Source organism: Lepisosteus oculatus, chromosome 26 (genome assembly GCF_040954835.1).
Source record: "Lepisosteus oculatus isolate fLepOcu1 chromosome 26, fLepOcu1.hap2, whole genome shotgun sequence".
Lineage (NCBI taxonomy): Eukaryota > Metazoa > Chordata > Actinopteri > Semionotiformes > Lepisosteidae > Lepisosteus > Lepisosteus oculatus.
This window is the reverse complement of record NC_090721.1, coordinates 7,024,747-7,044,844: the sequence shown is the minus strand read 5'-3', so window position 1 is coordinate 7,044,844 and position 20,098 is coordinate 7,024,747. Positions and strand designations below refer to the sequence as shown.

At 47.0% G+C, this 20,098-nt stretch overlaps 1 protein-coding gene and 1 non-coding gene across 9 annotated transcripts in view; one reads left to right on the top strand and one right to left on the bottom strand.

The window, feature by feature from the left end:
* The window catches only part of LOC102683007 (kinase suppressor of Ras 1), a 56,515-nt gene that overhangs the window by 23,600 nt on the left and 12,817 nt on the right, over positions 1-20,098 (bottom strand). For all 8 annotated transcript variants that reach the window (XR_011183691.1, XM_069184108.1, XM_069184103.1 and 5 more), the window contains exon 2: positions 5,793-5,933. Coding sequence is in view for 7 of the 8 variants with exons in the window: in XM_069184108.1 (XP_069040209.1) it covers positions 5,793-5,933 (141 nt within the window). In the remaining variant the exon portion in view is untranslated. The remainder of the gene's footprint in view (positions 1-5,792; positions 5,934-20,098) is intronic.
* On the top strand, positions 14,124-14,195 carry trnad-guc (transfer RNA aspartic acid (anticodon GUC)). The gene has a single exon. It is a non-coding gene; the product is annotated as a tRNA-Asp (tRNA).

The window sequence follows — 20,098 nt, the reverse complement described above, 5'->3', positions numbered from 1 at the left end:
ATATAAAAAAAAGATATTGCTGCTCAAGAGTCAGTCCGCAATTTCAGGATATTCACTTTCTGGGGTTTAAGCGCTTATCCTTCACTGACAGACTGACAAGTTTAGTTGGGAAAAGAGAAGAATACAACAGATGTTTTCCAAGTCCTTAATGGCACTGACAAAGTCAACCTGACAGAACTCTTAAGAACAAACAGTAAAATACGAACCAGAGGCATCTGCCGAAATACTTTGAAGTCAAAATGGTCAAAAAAGAAGTAAGCAACATAAAATGAACTTTAAACTCAATTAACCATAAAACCACAAAAGAAACAAAAGAATAGTAGATAAAATGTACTTGCAAAGTGTAAAAATGCCACCAGCAAAGGTAACTGTTTAACATTACTTTAAACAAATTGGCAAATCGTCCCCAGTTCCTCCTCTTCATTTTCAGAATAATGGTGTCAATCGCCATCTTGAATTTTTAGATCACAGTGTCCCAGAATTCCACTGCTCCAGCACATACCACGCAATTAAAAGCCATCGCCTCCTCCTCATGACTTACACCTCACAGTACACACAGAATACAAACTATTGCCCTTACACAACAGTGCTGAGAAAGAAAAAAAGCAATAGAGGATGACAGGTCCACTCTATTAAGGACAAGGATGACGTCAAAGTTCACCTTGACACTGATCAAGCCCATCTGCTGGCATGGGGATCGAACTCTGCAGGTTTAAACCTTCTGACCAGATGTTAGACAGAACTAGCTGAGCCAGTGTGGTGAGAGACCCATCTACCTGCCCGGCTTAGCTGCTCAGTCACGCTACATTTTCACCACAGCAGCATTTCTGCCTGAACACATCAGGATGAAACAACTCTAAACCTGCTGTAGGTGTGGGTAACCTAAACCGTACACCTCTGAGCAGAGAAGCTGTGTGTCATCAGGGATTAGACTGCAGTCCAACCTGTTCAACCCCTTTAAATGCATCAGTAGTCATACACAAACTCATACATTGCTCATACAGCTCAGTGAGTTGTTTCTGTGAAGTGGGATATTATACAGTACAAAAGAAAAAAGCTGGCATTCTTTCCCTTGACTGTCTCAGCAATTTTGTTTTCATCTCGTGGAAGAACAGCGTGCAGTGTAATTAAACATGTCTGCCTTGCTGATCTAACAAAGACCAGGTGAGAATGAAACGCAACCAGGTAGCACTGGATCCTCACAGCTCTTGGGTCCTGGGTTCCATTCCCTGCAGATTTTTTTGTGGGTTTTTACTGGACACTCCAGCTTTTCGCAGCCTCCCTCAAACTTGCCAACTAAGACACTAACTTGCAACACTGTACTGTTGTAGTGTGTATGTGCAGGCCCAGCAATCATGTGGCATCCCTGCCAGGAGTATGCCCTTCTTTGCTCTCTGTGTTTCTGAATTAGGCTCTAGGCTGCCAGCTTACCACAAATAAGACTTCTGATGATGCCAGTGTGAAAAAGACAATGATATAATAATGCATAACATACCAAGGACATTGTGTGCCATGTATGATTGCGAGACAGACAGGCCAGGAAGTGGTTTAAAGAAGCATCAAGATCTGTCATGGGATTTTTTCTTGGTTTGACAGTTTGTTTTTTTTAGGTTCGCAGCTGCTGGGTTCTGTCGAATTTCCCCTGGCCGTGCTCATCGGCCCCCTCTGACCCACCTTAAAGAAGCTGGCTGACTGCATGAGACGCCTCACTGTCTGGCCAGCAGCCTGCGCCATCTCTGTTCCAGAATTTTTATTTTTAAAAAGAAGGGGGAGCAGACAGAAGCCATCAAGGCTTCTCATTCAGGAAGCTTTTGTTTTTAAATTCCCTCTCTTAAGACTACTACAAAGAAAGAACAGCTCCATTTTAGTCATGTAGAGAAAAAGAAAATAACTATTTCCGGGTTTTCCCAGGAACTTAAAAGAAGGCCGTCGCACTGCCCAGCATGGTTCAGAATCAAACATTGTAAAACCAATTGATTTTGTATGTCAAAGCCAGCAAGCTCCTAAACAGGCAGAGGGGAGCTGAGGGCCATGCTTTCTCATGAGACACAGACGTGGGGACACACGAGGCTTAGCTCCGCGCCAGCGCCGTCCCTGGGGGAAGCACAAGCTGCAGGTGGTGTTGTACCTCTCACACACTCGCCAGACCTGGGAGGTCTCCTCGTCAGAAATATCCCCTCCGTCACCGGTATCGGAGCCCCTCTCCCCCTCCTGGTGCAGCCCAGCCCAGGCAGAAGACCTCACGCCTGGGAGAGCCGGCCTCCTCTGCTCCCTCGGCAGCTGATCACGGGGGCGGCGGCGGCGCTCAGGCCCCCCGGGGTTGGGAGGAGGACAGCGAGGCTCCCGAGTCAGCACATTCTGCAGTGGCGCTGCTCACGTTCGCCAGTGGTGCGGTCTCCGGTGGTCTGGAGGGCACCCAGAACACAATGCACGCCACTGCTGCTAGATCAGGTCGGCAGGCGCAAAATCGGGAGCGAGGGGCAGGGCGGGGGCACGCACAGGACAGCGGGGAGAGCTGAGGAGGTGGGGTGTTCGCTTTCTCCAAGTGCACAGGGGGGGTACTGGCAGGGCATGATCTCAGTGTGACTCACTGCTCCCAGGCAAACGTCATTGGATTGGTCACGGTACAGAACCAGCCAAAGGGAAGATGACAAGGCAGCTTATGCGGTATAATTATTTATATAAGCACAGCAGCAGAAGCAAAAAACCTCTCTTTGCACCAGTGCTGTCACCCCTGAGGGATGCCATAAGACTCAGAAAGAATGGCCCGAGACCACAGACACCCAGCTTTCAGAAATCATTACACAACTCGGCATAACCCAGAGAGGAGTCCAAGGCAACCCCGCCAGGGACTCAGACTTCCACTTCACTGACTCCCAGTTTAATCCTCTCCTGCACCGCTGCTCTCCCCCTGATTGCCCTGACAAAACCGCGCCGGCAGATACTTTGTGCAGCAAACAAAACAAAATAGAGCACACAGCCTAAATGTATGAAAGACAAAACTGCTGTTTCTAGCCTTACTCACCTAGATTTCTACTGCTTACCCAACGCTGGATTTTGCAGTCCTGGCTGAAGCAGAGACAGAGGGTTAAACCCCCCCCCAGATCTCACAAGCCCTGCAGCCCCCTACAGTGAACAGCTGGCCTGCTATTCTGGAGAGAGGCCTATCTGTGCCTCTCTCTGCAGGTCTGGCAGGGAGCCCGGAGCTGCTGAGTCAGCAAAGAATGCCTGTCTCCGAGACTGTCTATGCGAAAGGGGGGTGAGGCGAGTCACACCAGGATAAGGACTTTCTGATGCAGTCACAATGTTGGAAATGTGATAGAAATGATGGCTACATAATCAATACGGCGAGAACAGTCATATACATTCATTTTCATTCCACCTTCAATTTCACATTCATTTATTTCAAAGATTACTCAAGTCCTAGTCCTCTTCGGTGTCTCAGATCATCAGAGTCACTAATCCTGTCACATCCCTCATTTTAATCTCTGGTTTGCAAAGTTCTCTTTCTGGACACATCCCATGATTCATATCGTAATTGCGCTTTTAACCAAGACAAACATAACTTTCCAGTAAACCATTTCCTGGAGTGGGAATATGCTTTGTTTCCCTGAAACTGTCTGTACTGTTTCACTGATTACTGCCTGTACTGATGACTGTATTCCCTGCAGTTCAGTGCCAATAATACAACCCCAGGGCAAGACCTTCCCCTGTAACACAGCAGGTAAACCAGCCTGAGTGCTCTAGAGAAAGGAGGATCCTATGATCTTCATGATAACATCTCTCCGTTCTGCTCCACAGCAAAATTTGCACCGCCGTTTCTGATGGCAACTGTTGAAAGCCCGCTGCCAAATCTTGCAAGAGGCAAATCACGCTGGATTTTTGGTTTTAATTTGCAGTTACCGTTTTTGTTCTGATTACATATCCTGCCAGTTTGCCTTTGCCAAGTAATGCAGAGACAGCCTAGCAGGAACAAACTCTGTGGGAAGAATGAGGACGGGCAGACCTGCTCTGCCACATGCCAGTTTGAGTGAGTGTCCAACGTGACTTACAGGAGTCTTAACACAGACTGGGACACGTTAGAGGATTGGCACACTCTTCCATGGCTGCCAGCGCCAGGCAAGGAGTCCTCGTTTTGCCAAATGCCATTTTGATGAATAACTCCCCCCGTGCTCTGCTGGTTGGGGGGGATCACAGTCTGCCAGTGACGTGACACAGGTCCCAACTTGCAACATCTGAGCACACAGGGCTCAGTCTGCATTCTGAGAGAGCCCCTTTAAAAACGGGGAAAAAAACAATGACTGATTTTACACAGAAGCAAAAAAATATTTTTTTCTTCTTCCGTATACTATGTGACATGTCCCAGGACTGTTCCTCACATTATCCCAGTATTTTCTGTTTTGCACTCCAGCTGGGATCTGCATTACATAAGCAAAGTGTTTGTTTTGCTTGTTTAAAGTCCTTTCGTTCTTTTACGGTCCTGAACAGTTGGGTGATCTTAGGATTTGTCTTTTAAACTTCTACCTCGCCTCACTTTTCAAGACACCTCACTTAAAATCTGGAACGTCCTGAGAGCCAAAGACTGCGGAAAAGACACAAACAAGAGGATGATTGATGCAAATGGAAAATGGATGTTGCCAAAACAGAAACAGAAAACCCTGAGGACAAGCACTGAGTAGCCCACGTTTTAAGTTCTTCACCACTGCCTGCCCTTGTCCATTAATGGTATGAACGCATCCTATTTCAGACACAGCAGAAGTGTTTGTGACCCACACTGAGCAGCCCATTCATTTGACCACAGGAAATTCAAACAGCCGCTTCCTGTTTTGCACTGAAAGCAAACAGACATAAGCAATCGATTCCCCCATCTGTCACCATCACGCAAAACACTCCCAACTCCCTTTTACACTCGCTTCTTTTTTCTTTTTTTTAGAGCCGATTCTGTTTTTCCTTTCTTATAATAATAATTCCAGACACTTATATTCTGGACACTCCCCTCAAAGCCCTTTAAATGTAATGAAGACTCCCCTCCACCACCAGTGTGCAGCCCCCACCTGAATGATGCAACAGCAGCCATAGTGCACCAGTACACGGCCCAGACAGCACCTCTCAGTGGGGGGGAGAGTGATGAAGCCAGTTCAGAGATGGGGATTATTAGGAGGCCATGATTGGTAAAGGTCAATGGGCAATTTGTCTAGGACGCCGGGGACTACACCCCTACTCTTTTCAAGAAACGCCCTGAGATTTTTAATGACCACAGAAAGTCAGGACCTTTGTTTTGCATCTCATCCAAAGGACGGCACCTTTTCATAGCATAATGTCCCTGTCACTATACTGGGGCATTAGGACCCACACAGACCACAGGTCAGGCACCCCCTACTGGCCCCACTAACACCTCTTCCAGCAGCAACCTTAGTTTTCCCCCAGGAGGTCTCCCATCCAGGTACTGACTGGGCTCACACCTGCTGGGCTTCAGCGGACTGCCAATTGTGAGTTGCAGGGTGACATGGCTGCTGGCGTCTTACACCTCCAGCGTTCTTTTCTCTCAGTTTTCAAAATGACCCTTTCATCCCCGGGGCAACCAGAAAGTGGACGTTTCTATGGGTTCTTCAGTCACGAGAGATCTGAGCCTCCAAAACACCTGCTAAGCTTTCTCCCCCCTTGGAAGGGATCAGGCACGATGTACAGGGGTCAGGAGAAGCACTACCACCTGAGTTCACCTGTACTTGCACAAGAGTGGAGACGTCTACATGAGCCCACATGCCTCCAGCAGCCCCCCCCAACACACACACCTGTATGACTTCAGAACGCAGGTTGATGGTTCTCAGCCAGTCCCTGAGCCGTGGGTAGCTGTCCAGAGCTTGGGACCTTTCACTCGCAGGCACTTTTTGCTTGCACAGCAGTTGCTTGCAAATGTACTTCACCAGCTTTACCTGCAGGGGGAGACAAAGGATAACAGGGTCAGCTTTTCATGGCAACATTTGGAAACTTAAGGATGTTGCACTTAAGATACCAAAGAGCTTCAGGTAGGGATGGAGACCATGCAGGTAATATTGGTATCATTCATGTAGAGAAAAGTTAAATGTAACAACAAAGCAATAAAAGGTGCTAATGTCAACTAGAAAAGGCTTCATATCTAGCATAAGAGGAGTTGCACAATATTAAGACCAGTTAAACAAGAAATGCAAGGCTTTGTGTTAAAAATTACTATAAGCGATGAATGGTCTATTGATTAAATATCAGATAGACAACATTTAAAAGGACAGAGCAGGTGGTTTGTCAGCATACAGACCCCAAGTTTGACACTGACCCCAAGATTAACAAAAATCCATGTTCTACAGTGATGAAGTGAGACATTGTTTCACCAGTTGCACTAAAGGGATGTTTTAAGGAGGCCAGTCAGCACAAGCCCAGGTTAACCCCCGTACTCTTACAAACAGTGCAAAGGGATCTTTAATGACCAAGCAGCAAGGACTTCTGCTCAACTTCTCCTCAGAAGGATGGCAGTGTTTCTGGCAGCCATACTGGGGGACTGGTGGGAAAGTCTGATCTGGAGGGAAGAGTGTCCCTTACTGGTCAACCACTCACAGCAGAAACCACATTTATCGCCCAGATCTGGCCCGACCAGGCTACAAGGAGCTGGGGCAGAAGCGAGTAATGGCTGCTGGGATACCGTGGTCCATGAGCCACTGCGGTCTTGCCCTCTCGCCCTCACGTCAAGCGCTCACCTCTTCAAGAATGCAAGCTACAGCATTCTTAGCACGCTTTTCTGGTCAATGCAAATTCTTCCTACCAGAAAAAGCAACATTTTAACTTCCCCTGACTTTGAATTCAGTCGGCAGAGGAAACCCCCCCAGCCCCCAGCCCCCCACCGGAGCTGAACTCCTGCGTGTGAACGCACAGCCTTTCAGAGATGGGGGCTTTGAATGGCGACGAGTCACATGGGCGAGCCGACGGACTGCCGCAGGAGCGGAGACCATGGGGCAGGAGCAGATGAGCCACAGAGCCCACTGCAGTGACAGAGTTGAGGGGGGACCGCAGGTGAGCCGTGAGCCCCACGGAGAAACCACCCTACGGCTCACCCCACATTAATATGACTGAGGAATGCTCAACGCGGCGGCCCTTTCCGTCCTGAAAAACAATTCCATCCCTGCATCAACACTCCCAGGGCACAGCAGCAGAGCAATTTCTATGCAAAATACCAAGTTAATTGCTTTTAATGGGTCCTATAATTCTCACCTACACAATGACAGCAGAACCAAGGAATGAGAAATAAAGACACATTTCATGTTCTCCTACTACTCTGCATTGAAGAAGGAGACATCAAAGTGCTTGTTAAGGCCAGCCAGGGGGCGGAGGGTGCCGACATCTCTCTATCCTATACTACTGCATATTAGCGGTAAAACTAGTAATAGAAACAAAAATACCCGACAATGCAAAAGCCTCTTTTGTCTCAAAACACATTTTTTTTTACAAGCTCACTGAAGCCTGAATCTCAGAAACCAGAGACATGTTTTTGAGCTGTTATTTGTCTCTGAATTACTGCCACCTTCATCTACACCTTCACACACTCAGCCATCTGTACAATACTAAAAAAAAGAAATAAGCTGCAGTTACACAACACCCAAGAAGACAGACAGGTTCTTTTCATTCCTCTGCCAAAAGCCCAATTTCCAGGGCTGCCTTCAGCACGCAGATACACTTATGCCCAGCCTAAATGGCTTTTTATTTTAACTGCATTTCAACTTCTAAGTTGTAAACGGGAGGCAGGACAATAAAACACATCTTAACACGAGCTGCCAGGGATCCTGCTCTTTTTTTGTTCTCCACTTTCCCCTCAAGCAAACGGCGCTCTCTAAAAATAGCCCTGATTATTCGAAGAAGAACCGCGAGCTGCAGCCTGTTCTCAGGGGGGCGTCTGCGTGGCTGGCATGGCAACCGAGTGTCACTGGAACACTGCTGCTGAAGGCAGGCCATTGTGACATCATCGGCTGCCCGGGAGCTGCAAAGTTCAGCGCGAGGCTAGGAGACAAGAGGACCGCTCTGCACTGACCAGGGACCACCACCCCCCAGTCACCCCTTTGTTTTACAGCCGGGGCCAAAACTCAAAGCCAGAGCACCGCAGTGATACGCAGATGTCCCCCTTTTTCCTTTGTTTTCTGTGCTTTCATCCGAAACCTTTTGTAAACTGCCTGATCGCAATACACCACGTCAGTCCCTTTGTTCCTCTTTGTGGAGCTAGCCTAGCCTTGCAATTAAAAAAAAATAGCTGAGCAAATATCTCCTCTAAAAAAAAATGTTAGAACAATGCGGCGGGTCGAGTGCTACTATTAACACTTTTAAAGAGTGTTAAGTAGATCTTGCTGGTTGATACACAACCTCAGGGGTGAAGGGAGCAGGTGAACTGCAGTCTGGTTTCAAGAGCCGAATTGGGGACTCACCGGTGCCGGTCACACACGGAGGAATCTCCACTCTCTAAAGGAGGAGCGTGGTTAAGCACCTAAAGCGCTCTGCTTGGCAGCCTCTGCTGAGGACACTCTGTGCTGCCCCACACCCCTGCCTTCAATGGCTGCTCAGCGTGATGACGCACAGGGGGTCAGTGCAGAGAGCAGCCAGGCCTGACAGACTTTGCCCGCTGGGACTGTTCTTTCCAAACCGTCAGTTCAACAGTTCAGTGACGCAGATCGCTAACCAAGGGCTCGAGGCCATCCAGACCCTTCAGAGGTCTCGTCCTCACTGCATTCTTCTGCGCCACTTAATGAGAGGCCTCGGTCTAATTTCAGCAGTGCTCTGGGAATGCTTGGCTCTCCTACCCTGTAGTGGATGGAGGACAGGAAATAAGGGACTTTCCTTCCGATATCAATTCAGATCTGGGTGGGGTGAGTGCAAATGACTAGAACAAGCATGTGCAAAAAAACATCATTGCCACTGCTTCATTGCACAGTTTTAACAAAAGCAGTATTAACAACCACTTAACTAATAACCAAATAATAAACAACCACATAATAACAACCTCTTCATGTATTGCATACTATAGAGAAATTTAAGACAGGCAACTTTATTTATTTAGAGTCCTGCCCTGATACAGATGTGTTTGTGCCACACAACACCAAGAACAGTGAGGAGCAATGACAAATACTTCATGCACAAAGCAGCCGGGCCTTGTGCATCATGCAGGCAAGTACTGCAGGGAGCTGGTATTTATCCCACTAACATGCAAGTCCTTAGAGAGAAATTTCTCTAGTGCATTGAGGAGAGCCATCTTCTTGAGGAGCGCTGTACCTCAGTTTACAGTTAAGTTCTTCATTTGAGCATCACGTCATACGGCCGCAGAGGTGAACTCTAGTGGCTCTCCCTCCAGGTCTGCTTTGTTCAGTTGTTGGGGTTGTTTTTTTTAAATCATCGAACTCCGGTTCTCACAAACGAGCTTGACTAACGGCCTTTTCTCAGCGTGACCGTGTGACGCTGAAAGCAAAAGCCCCATCGATGCAAGCGGCCCCGAGTCGAAACCCGCAGCCCACGGCGCGCAAAAACTGCGGCATCGCGGGTAGCCGTGGAGCTGGAGATGAGCTCACTGGCTGTGCACAGTCAAGAAGTGCAACCGCTGTCTCTAGGTAACAGGGGGACACGGGAAGGCGGGATGAGGAAACATGAGCTACTGCGAAAACCTCAAAGCGCCGCGAAGCCTGTAACACTCAGTCAAAGAAGCCGCAAACAAGCTGACGGGGCAGGGAAAACTCTTTTTACTTCGCAAGGAGCAGAACAGCCCGTTTTGGGAAAACAGGGATGGCGGTTCGCACTTCAGGGGGTGCCACCTGGAAACTCCGAGCAGGATCCATCCGTTTTCAAACCCCTTTATCCAAAACAGGGTGGCCGGGGGAGCCGGAGCCTATCCCAGGAAGCACTGGGCAGGATATCAGATTCATTTCTCACTTTTGAAAATGCATTAACGGTGGTAGCCCATCTTAGCGGATTAAAAAGACCTGTGCTTGCTCAGAGGAGAAAAAAAAAGCCTTAGAAGTGCCATCGGACTGTGAGATGATTGCTTAGTATCTAACCTTATCTGTTCACTCAGTCTGCAAGTTGCCTGCTGCCTTTGGTGCAGACTGACAGATACAGCAGACAGTTCCCTGGCTGCGTGCAGTAATGTGTTCTATAAAGCAGCTGGAGCGAGCAGGAGAAACAGATCATCACTGAGCTCTGTACTCTGTACTCTCCTCAGCGCCTCCTGAACTGGGTTCTGGAAGGGGGGGTAGAGTGGGTGTGACCAGGAGGTGGGGGTTGTCTGCAAACACTGTACCTGGTGCAATTCACCAAGAGCCTTTGTATGTGATGGTACAAAGGTAAGTAGGCCCTCCGCCCCTGACTGGGCTTTTCGAGGTGCTCTCGGGTCACTCCAGTCTTAGCAGTAAGGAGAAGAATCCTTACTGCACTCCTGCAACACAGCAGACCTCATAGTCACCTTTCAGACAGCCAGGGACCTGCCAACGTATATTATACCTCATATAAGAGCAGAGATTTTAAACACAGATCATTATTCTGTAACGTCTGTGCAAAAAAAGGTGATGCACAATCCCATTACTTGGATTGCTTTTATGTGAATCACTTACACACAAAAAGAAAATTGGGGGAAAGAATATTAAACACAACCCAGAACACTTGCGCAATTCTCTGCATGCTGCCCTCTCCCCTTTCCAGAAATGGATTGTTAAATGAATGGAAAGGGGGTGGAGCTGAGGTTGGGTTGGGTTGGGTTCAGGCAACCTTACCCACAGAAACTGGTTTACTATGGGGAACTAAAATTTCTAAGAAATCTGGTATACAACCTCCCCACCCCATCTCCAGGAAGAAAAAAATCCCCAAATCTCGGCACGCCGCATAGCTCACAGATAATCAGATTAGAGCTCCGTCTTGAATATTGTTCTTGACATTTGAATCTGCACAGTTACACAAGGCCACCACCCAGACACGACGTCCATTCCTTTCCACTGGCTAACTTACTGAAAACAAACTGCAAAACCATTTTCAGACTGCTTACAATTTGCAGACATAAAATGGACACCTAAATGCTCTGGTTTGGCATCTTCCAGATTCTAACACCTCCTCAGCTTCTCTAGACAAATACAACACAGTGCTTTAAATCAGCTTTTAATATAAATCTTGTTTTTATTTAGGGATAAAGAGATGTCATGAGTTACTTCACACAGCAGGTGTTGGGACAAGTACCAAATGGTATGACTCTCGGCAAATCTTAAAAGGTGACGGAGACTGTTAAGCTCAGTATAAACTTTTAAAAAATACTAGCATTTAAAAATATTTAGGGACTAACGCGAGCACAAAAATGTACCTTGTTAACTGCTCTATAGTCTCAGACTGGGATACTTTGTAACAGTGCTTTCCTGATTCAACTCTGTATGCAACGTAAGCATTGGTCATTCAAGCAATTAGGACTGTTCTGCACCTGACCGCTCAGCTACAAAATGCAAATCTTTGTTCTAGGGTTTAGGTGTCAAAGGTATTAAAATACCAAAGCCCTTTATGAACGAGAGGCCCTGATACTAGTTTTGTTTAAGCCAGGATCTCGAGAGACACATTCCTGCTGGATTTACAAGTCTCCTTCCAGATCTGTGCTGCTCAAAGGCCTGTAAGTGGTGTTTGTTTGGATCAATAAAGTAGTGAAGTTGTAGCAAAACTGAAGACTTTGGCAGACTAGGATGCCCCAGGTCTTCACTAACTGCCTGGAGTAAATTTTTGGTTCTCAGGACAAAGTCGCCCTGACCTTGGATGGGGGGAAAAAAACGAAGCCCCACGTGTGTAGAAAAGTACTCTTTCCTATGCAAAGTGACGTCACCCTGGCTTCAGATGGAGAGGAGACAGCCCGGTGGTATCTGCCTGTTGCGGTGAGCAGCTCAAGGGTCTGACTCACACTTTCCTGACACCTCCTGTCACCCTTGGTGAGGCTTCACAGAAAAAAAAACTCCACGTGTACACTGGTTTTTATTTTAGCTTTCAGATTACATCGGAATCTTTTTTTTTTAAATCGTACTAAATTTAGAGGCTGTCTGATCCACTGTAGAAAAAAGCTCTGGTAGCCCTGCAGTCCTGGACCCAGTCTCGGACAGGATGAACAGAACATGCTTATTCCCTTTACAACCCATAATAAACCATAAAGCATGTATTAAGAAGCCAATGCATAAAAATGAATCTGTAGGGATTATTCCTTCTATACCTGAGATCCTATAAGGTCATTATTCATGGATTATGATGGATGTAGCTTCTAGACCTTAGATGACAAAATCCTTCTCACCACTTGCAGAGTCATTACAGTACACCGGTCAAGAACTGCTGTCTTGAATCTGAATGACAGCGCACAGCCTTCCTCAGGGATGTTATACCGTAGGACAGGAACTCGCACCACCAGAGAGTTCTGTGTGTGGTCTTCTGGTGAAACAACAGCATTCAAAGAAACCGGCAGAGGACAGAGGTCTAGTGCGGCCATTCGCAGGCGACACAGGTGAAACCCACCAAGTACAGCAGAGCAGACGAAATTTTAAAGGCAAAGACCCTTAAGCACACTATTGTCATACTAACCACTGTAATAAAGTTTAGAGCATCTTTCCCTCCCAGCTGATAGCCCGACAGCTCTCTAGCTGAGAAGTCAGAAGAGCACACACAATCAATATTTTACTTTCCCCAGTGATGAGCTGGCCGCAGAACAACAAGCTCAGCGAGGAATGGCAGAAGCTTCTCCATAATGCATTGCTAGCAGCCAGCAGCCTCTGTGTGATCACAGGCGAGGTCCCACCAGACAGACAGTCCTGCGCCTGGCCCTTATTTCAACTGCAGGACACCCCCAGCTTCCTACAGCCGGGCTACAGTGTGAAGTACCTGCAGGGGCATGTCGTTTCGGAGATCTGAGCACGAGGCAGCACCAAACCAACTTTGGAGGCTGTGCTTTTGCTCCCACTCCCTCCCACTCGCACACAGATGCAATGTCCTGCAAGGCAGGGGGGCTGAGGCACAACGCCAGGACTACTTCTGCCAGCCCAGCCTTCATCTGCTGCGAACAGGCACTCTCGCAGAAGCACATGCATGAGCACTTACATTCAAAATGAATTGCTTCTGTTCAGCTTCCATTAAGACGTAGTTAGACCAATTTATTATGTCATGCGTGTGTGTCTGTATTTAAATAGGAAAGACAGGCGGTGTACTACACATCAGGAAAGGTACTCAGAGTTTTTACATTTGCAGGTCTGCTGACGAAATGGAAAGGACAGTCAATACATACTTCACAGGATAAATGGCAAGCAAAATACACTAAGTACTGGTTTGAGCGGCACACAAAAAAACTATATAAAGACTGCTTCTACAGTGGGAGCTCTCAGCAGTTCTCCAAGATGAATTCTCAACCTGCACTGCTATTAATAAACAGCAGGCTTCTTAGCATGTCATTGCAAACGTGGAAAATATTGTTGTGCACTCAGGACATGTGCCCGTTTGTGCGTAAGTAAGAGGTATTTTTAGGCCCAAAAAATGCTTTCGCTGGTCTGTGTCTGGATGTGATAGACAACAAAGCTGAAGAAGAAAGTGGCTGAAAAGGTCACGCTGCAAGAGAGAGGAAAATAAAGCAAGAAAAATTGTTCGGGGCTAATTCTCAAACCACACGGGGATTTCCAGCAAATAAACCAATATTACAAGGGTCCATTTATAACGCTTCAGCGGAGCTTCAGTTTCTGAAACTGATGATAAAAAAACAAGCAAAGAAGCATACAGAGTGATCTATTATTGACTGCACACATTGCTGAAATTTTTATTACGAACCGAAGCCCCTGTCATTAAAGATCAATCAGTTCTGCTCAGACAATCGCAACCACTAGGAGTCTGTCAGTCTTCTTTGCTGTTTATACTCAAAGGCTTACATTCTCACAAGATCTTTAACTGGTCTTTGTTAAGACATTAAGATTAAGTAATTAATTAACCAAACACATCCCCCGTAAGAGAGGATCAGCATATTGAAACACAGGTGCCTACTGTAAATTTCCGAACAATTGAATTAATATTGATTAAAGAGCACAGTACATTGTAAACCAAACCTAAAGGACTTACAAGCTAGCTGATTGTCTTCCTCGTTAGTATAGTGGCAAGTATCCCCGCCTGTCACGCGGGAGACCGGGGTTCGATTCCCCGACGGGGAGTAGCTTTAAAGACATTTCATTGGCAGCAACCACTGCTGCACGCCGTATTGTTGTGCATTTGATAAATAACCTTTGATTTGATTTGATTTGATTTCTTTATGTACAGAGATGGGAAGGTACAGTTGGGCCACCCACTGTTTCTCCAGTGGTGTCCGAATCCGGTGTCCTAAGGCCACAACAGTAGCTCTTTCTTCTCTTTTTCAACACTTGTGCACTAAACCTACTGACTGCTTTATTGGAAAACACAAGTAGTGCTTTCAGGTCTAGAGCCCCAGGTCAGTCTGCAGTGGTGATAACCTAAGTGTGGTCCTGGATTTTTTACAGGTGTACCTTTAAATTTACTTCTGGGATAGAAGAGTGCAGCAGATTCCTTTGTAAGGGTGAAATGCTACAGACCTGAAAACGATGTCAATGTATAACATCAGTGGACTGATTGAATTATATCGTAAGAGCCTGGAGTGAGCAGAAACACGTCTCGATGGACACAGCAGGCCCACCCTGACGCGGATCTCGGCTCGGCTCAGCTCAGCTGCACAATCAGACTCCATTAGTGCGGATCAGGGCATCAGCAGGCCTGTGGGGGGTGTCAGGAGGTAGGGAAAAAAAAGCTGACGTGGCACAGATCCCCACAGGAGCAGTTATTCACTCATTTCATTAGCATCAGCATCTTTCACCTGCCTTCTATCTCACCATCACTGAAATAAAATAACAATGCCGTGTCTTAGGAGGCCCATGCACGGTGTGAAGGCTGAGGGCAGAAGTGACTAACAGCAGCCTGGAAGCCGTGTGTCAAAGAGACAGAGCAAGATTATATTAGTTGAAAGTTTTAATTCAACGACATTTGCAATGAACCGTTCATACCTGCTGTCCAGGCCGACTGTAATTCAGTGTGAGCTGTAACTGCTGCCACACACCATCTGCAACAGAACGTTTCCGTTTCAGGAAAAGGATGTAAAAAAAAACATAAATTATAAACCGCTTCTTCTCACAAGGCTGGAAGGCCAATCAACAAATCAGGTTCTGTAAAAGCAGCAATCCCCAAAAAAAAACACATTTATAGACACCGGCTTAAGAACGATGAGAAAACGAGATTTCTGTGCTTGCAGCCCAGACAACCGGGAGGCAGCGATTTAACCAAATCGGTCACCCCCACTGCCTGACAAACGCCAAGGCCAGGCAGTTTTTTTCCATGATCTCTGCCAAAGCAGCCCGCAAGTTCACCTGCTTTGTCCTTCACGTTCAGAGCCCAGAGAGAGCAAAAGAGCCCAGTGGACAACAAGCTTCACAACAGCTGGGGAGGCACAGGAGGAAAGGATGAGTGGCCCAGCTATCAATTCCCAGGTGGCCTGCGATTAGGCAGCTGTTCAAAGCGCCAGAAACTCACCCACGTCAGCCACTGCCATGCCGGGGACAGAAAAGGGAGCCTTTCTACACGGGTAAGGGCATGCCCTAGCTACAGTGGGGTTCAGGACAGAGCAGCTATCAGATAGGACTGGAACATCAGTCTCATGCTAGGTGCCAAGTTTCCCCAACAAGAGCAATCTGCAGCACATCACCTCACCCGTCACAGCACAGTTTGGCTGTTTGGAAGAAAAAAAAAGAGGTGAAGTCTCTTGACATCAGTGTTTATAAATTTTTTCCCCCCTGTTCAGGCAGGTAATAATAATAATAATTGCTTACACTTATATAGCGCTTTTCTGGACACTCCACTCAAAGCGCTTTAGAGGTAATGGGGTCTCCCCTCCACCACCACCAATGTGCAGCCCCACCTGGTAGAAAAGGCTTTTTTTCCCTCAACCAGGGCATTTCGTTTCAATTGGCAGCATAAAGCTGCACCACGTCTCCTGAGGAACAGCAGATATTTTGCCCACCGAGGACGCAATTACCCGTCGGCCTTTGTGTTTTTAAGGTCCCTCACAGAAGATCCTCCCAGTTCCCCACGAAAGGCGTGAGGACCTTAGCAAGCAATGCAGGTCCTCACCATGACAAGTTCACAAGGCTCGTGAAACCAGAAGAAGAACATGAGTCACAGATTCTTACTATCATCAGTACCACTCGATACGTAGGACTTGGCTACAGATGAGGCAACAAAATGCCATCAAATGACCTTTCACTGACCTAATGTTAGTGCCTAATGAAGTCCTCAGAATCAGTCAAAATTCTGTGTTGGATTCAAGCCTGCCTAGGCTGGGGGGGTAGATTCTAAGCATTCTTATCTCAAACCAATTTCCTTGGGTCACTCAACCATTTTTACAGCTTTTCCTTTTTTTTTCCCCTCTCCTGCTGGTCACAGTTTGGAAACCTCAGCCAGTCCCCCGCCCCACCCACACAAACACACCCATGTAGAGGGGGGAGGGGGAAATCAGTGAGAAATAAAAAAAAATGGACTGGAGCAGTATTTTTGAATCATTTGTAATCTTTTTTTTTTTTAAATCCACAGAGGAAGTGCGACACACTGCAACTCTTTACAAACCAACGGGTTTTGCCCTCCCCCCCCAGTCATGGTTCCAACAACACTGTCCTGCTCAAAAAGTCACACGGGGGACACAGACAGCACAGAAGCCCGACTGATGCTTGATCCTCGTCGTTATAGCGCAGCCTGCAGGAGGGAGATCAAATTCGCTCCTGAAATGAGCAGGCCCAAAGGAGCAACACAAAGGCGCAAAAAAAAAAAAAACTTCTCAAAATGAAAAGATAGATCTTGCCACACTGAAGAAACGGGGCCAGCTCTACAAAGGCAGAGGCTACTTTTCTGCCATGACTCTTTTTCGGGACTGCACAGGAACAGCAACAGAGTTACAACATCCTGTTTTTCTCCCTTTTCTCTCCTCTCCCCCCTCTCCCTCTTGCTCTTTTTTCCTTGGTCTTCGGCCAGTTTTGGCCCGGGAGCAGAATGTGTTGCTGTAGTAATACTGTATTATCCCTGCCAGCAGCAGAACAGGAAGACTCCAATAAACAACAGTAGCTTCTGTGTAGCAGTTATGAGGCTTGGCAGGAGCTGGGAACGCAAGCCCCTTCACACACAGCCCCCTCCCCAGCAGCGCAGTTGCCCTGCTGCCAGAGACGCGAGCGATTTCTGCCTCGGAAACAGCACCAGTTTTTGAAATTGTGAAGCGCACAACCACAGCTTTTGCATCTCTGTTAAAAATACCAGCCCGTCTGTGAAGTGCTCAGCTCTGTACGCCAGTAGCACTGTGCAAACAGGAGTCACTAAACCTCAGGGCGACAAGTGTTACTCACACCTTTCCGTGTCTCTTTCGGTCTCTAAAACTTGAAAATGTCAGAAAAGAAACCATTAAATTAAATTAATGGCTTTGCAGTCCTGTTCCCCAGAGTTCTCACTTTTAGCAACAGGGCACCTATCAATAAGTGGGTGTGGTTTTTTTTTGACACAGCTGAGACAATCTTGTGTATGGCATGTTCCACACAAAAACAGCACGGCCACACTCCCCATCTCATCTCAAGCAACCACTCCCAAAGACCAAGAGGGAACAGCATTTCTGGAATTCAGACACATGATCAGCATTGGCAAAAATGCCAAGAAGCAACCCAAGGTCACAAAATCAGTTTTTTCGATGGGGATAAAGGACAAAAGCTCTATCTTATAAGGGTGTCCTTAAAAGCATGGAAAGTGCACCGCTCAGAAAGTGCACTCGACCCAGAAAGAGTGAAGCACACAAGTGACGGTGCACTCCCCGATGTTCAAAGTACACGTCAGTGAGGCAGTGATCCAGGGCCGTGCCCGGGCGCAAACAAGCGCAGCAGAAATGAAAAAGTGACAGTCTCGATCGACGGCAGATCACGCTCAGCCCAAAGCAGGGCGGACTGTGGCTTTCCTCTAGTGGTTATCGAGAGGGTGGCGGTTTATCCACCGGGCCTTACCGCTCGTGTCCTCTCCCCACCCGTCTGGCTGGAAAGGTGATCAGCCTCCCAACGACAGAAGCACAAAGCAACCCCCGACAGCCAGGTTTGCATGGCAGCCCATTTAGACAAAGTCCATTCAGACCAAAGCATGGCATTCTGCCAGAGCAGGGCGAGCTGGGAGCAAGCCCGTCATAAATAACTTACAGAAATGAGAATTAAAGGGCCCCCTCGCTTGAACAACAAAGCACAACAAACCTGCTAAGGCTGAGGCCAACCTCCTGATGGATGAAACGCAGAGCGAAACAAGACCTTTCGCACACAACCAGGGCGGCGCCCTCGACTCCCGCGGACCAGGTGTTGAAACCTCGTGGTCAACTGCTGCATCGCAACGTGAAAAAAAGAGGAATAGGAAAAGCTGTTAGCCCGAATAAGTTTTGAATGGTCCTTGATCTCTCAGAAGCTGTCCAAGATAAGATCGCAGAAGTAATATCCCTCTGCGCCACACAGACGGCCTCAGAGAGCAGGGCTCAGTTGGATACATCTAAGAGGATGCTAAAAAGCACCGCATGCATCTTATGTTTCCCATGCTTAGTATTTCAATGCTAAGAAGATGTGTTCAAATGAGGAGGGCAACTCAGCTCCTAAAACTTAATAAATAAGAAAGAAAAAAATCTCCCTGCACGTTATATTATTTTGACCTACCAGAGATTAAAGTGAAATTTCAGCACCCTGTCCAAGATCGCTCCAGTGACAACATCCCCTGAGCGCTCAATCCATTATGTTAAAAAGCTGTTATATTTTTCTGGTCCGCCAAATAATTTCTTAGAAATGAAAGGAGGCTGTTTGGCCCATCTAATCCTGTTTGATAGGTAGCAGCTGATTGATCCAAGTATCTCATACTGCCGTTTCTTCAAAAGAGCCTGACAATTGCCCAGTATCCTCCAGCTCTTATTTCTCTGTTGATTCTGAAGAAATCCGCTGGGCTGACTCTCTCAAAGCCTTGAAGGATTTTGAATGCTCACATCAGATCCCTTCATCGTCTTTTTTGTTCCAAGACCAAAAAGATTCGGCGCCTCCAGCACCACAAGTAATTTAGATGTACTCTAGACTGTTGCCGTGTTTTTGAGCCACAAGACGCTGCTTAGACCCATAGGCTTATGGACCATGTCGGCAAACCAGAAGAAAGAATTTCAACGCTGAAAGACACCCGTAAGGGCTATCACTCCCCATCGGCATAAGTACGTGTCGTGAAACCAAAAGAGAAACAAGTTTCACACAGTTAGTATCAGCAAAACCATTTCACAAAGGATACGAAAAGAGGGCAGCAAGACGTCCTATTTCTATTTAGCTTTGACGGTGGTATGCTTTGGACAGAAATCTCCCTGCTCATCGTATAGCCCCTGTGCGAGACAGAAGAGGCCAGAGTGAAGAACAGAACTTTCTTATTATTCCCCTCTCAACCTCAACGTCTGACTCATTTCTTTGGCTTGCACTCCTATCCAGTCTGACTTACATTCGCACCCATTTGTACAGCTGGGTTTTTCAATGGAGCAATTCGGGTGAAGAACTTTTCTCGCGGGTGTCTCACCTGGGATTTGAACCCTGACTGTTCAGTTCATAGGGACCTGCCTTCTCCCCATGATTACTGTAATACTAAAAAAAAAAACTATCTTTAAAATAGCATTGATTTAGCGCAATATAAATGAAAACAAAATAGAAAAGTTCAACCTTTAAGAACTTTTTTAATTTTAACACCTGGAAAACACTGATCGTGTGGGGCTGTTCTTTTGGAAAATCACATGCAGAACCAAATAATGCTACCTAACCTTAACTGATGAGCGACTACATCCAGAACCCGGTGTTCCAGCTCTGCAGGAGCGCATGAGACAGTCATCAGCGGGCAGCTAACTGCAATGCTCTTCAAGAAACAGAAAGGGCAGCAGCTCACCCCAAAGTCGAAAGCCTGACTGAGCTGCATTAGAGTAGCACCGAATCTCTGAAAAGAAGGTCTTTGGACAAGACAGGCCAGTGTTTCACAC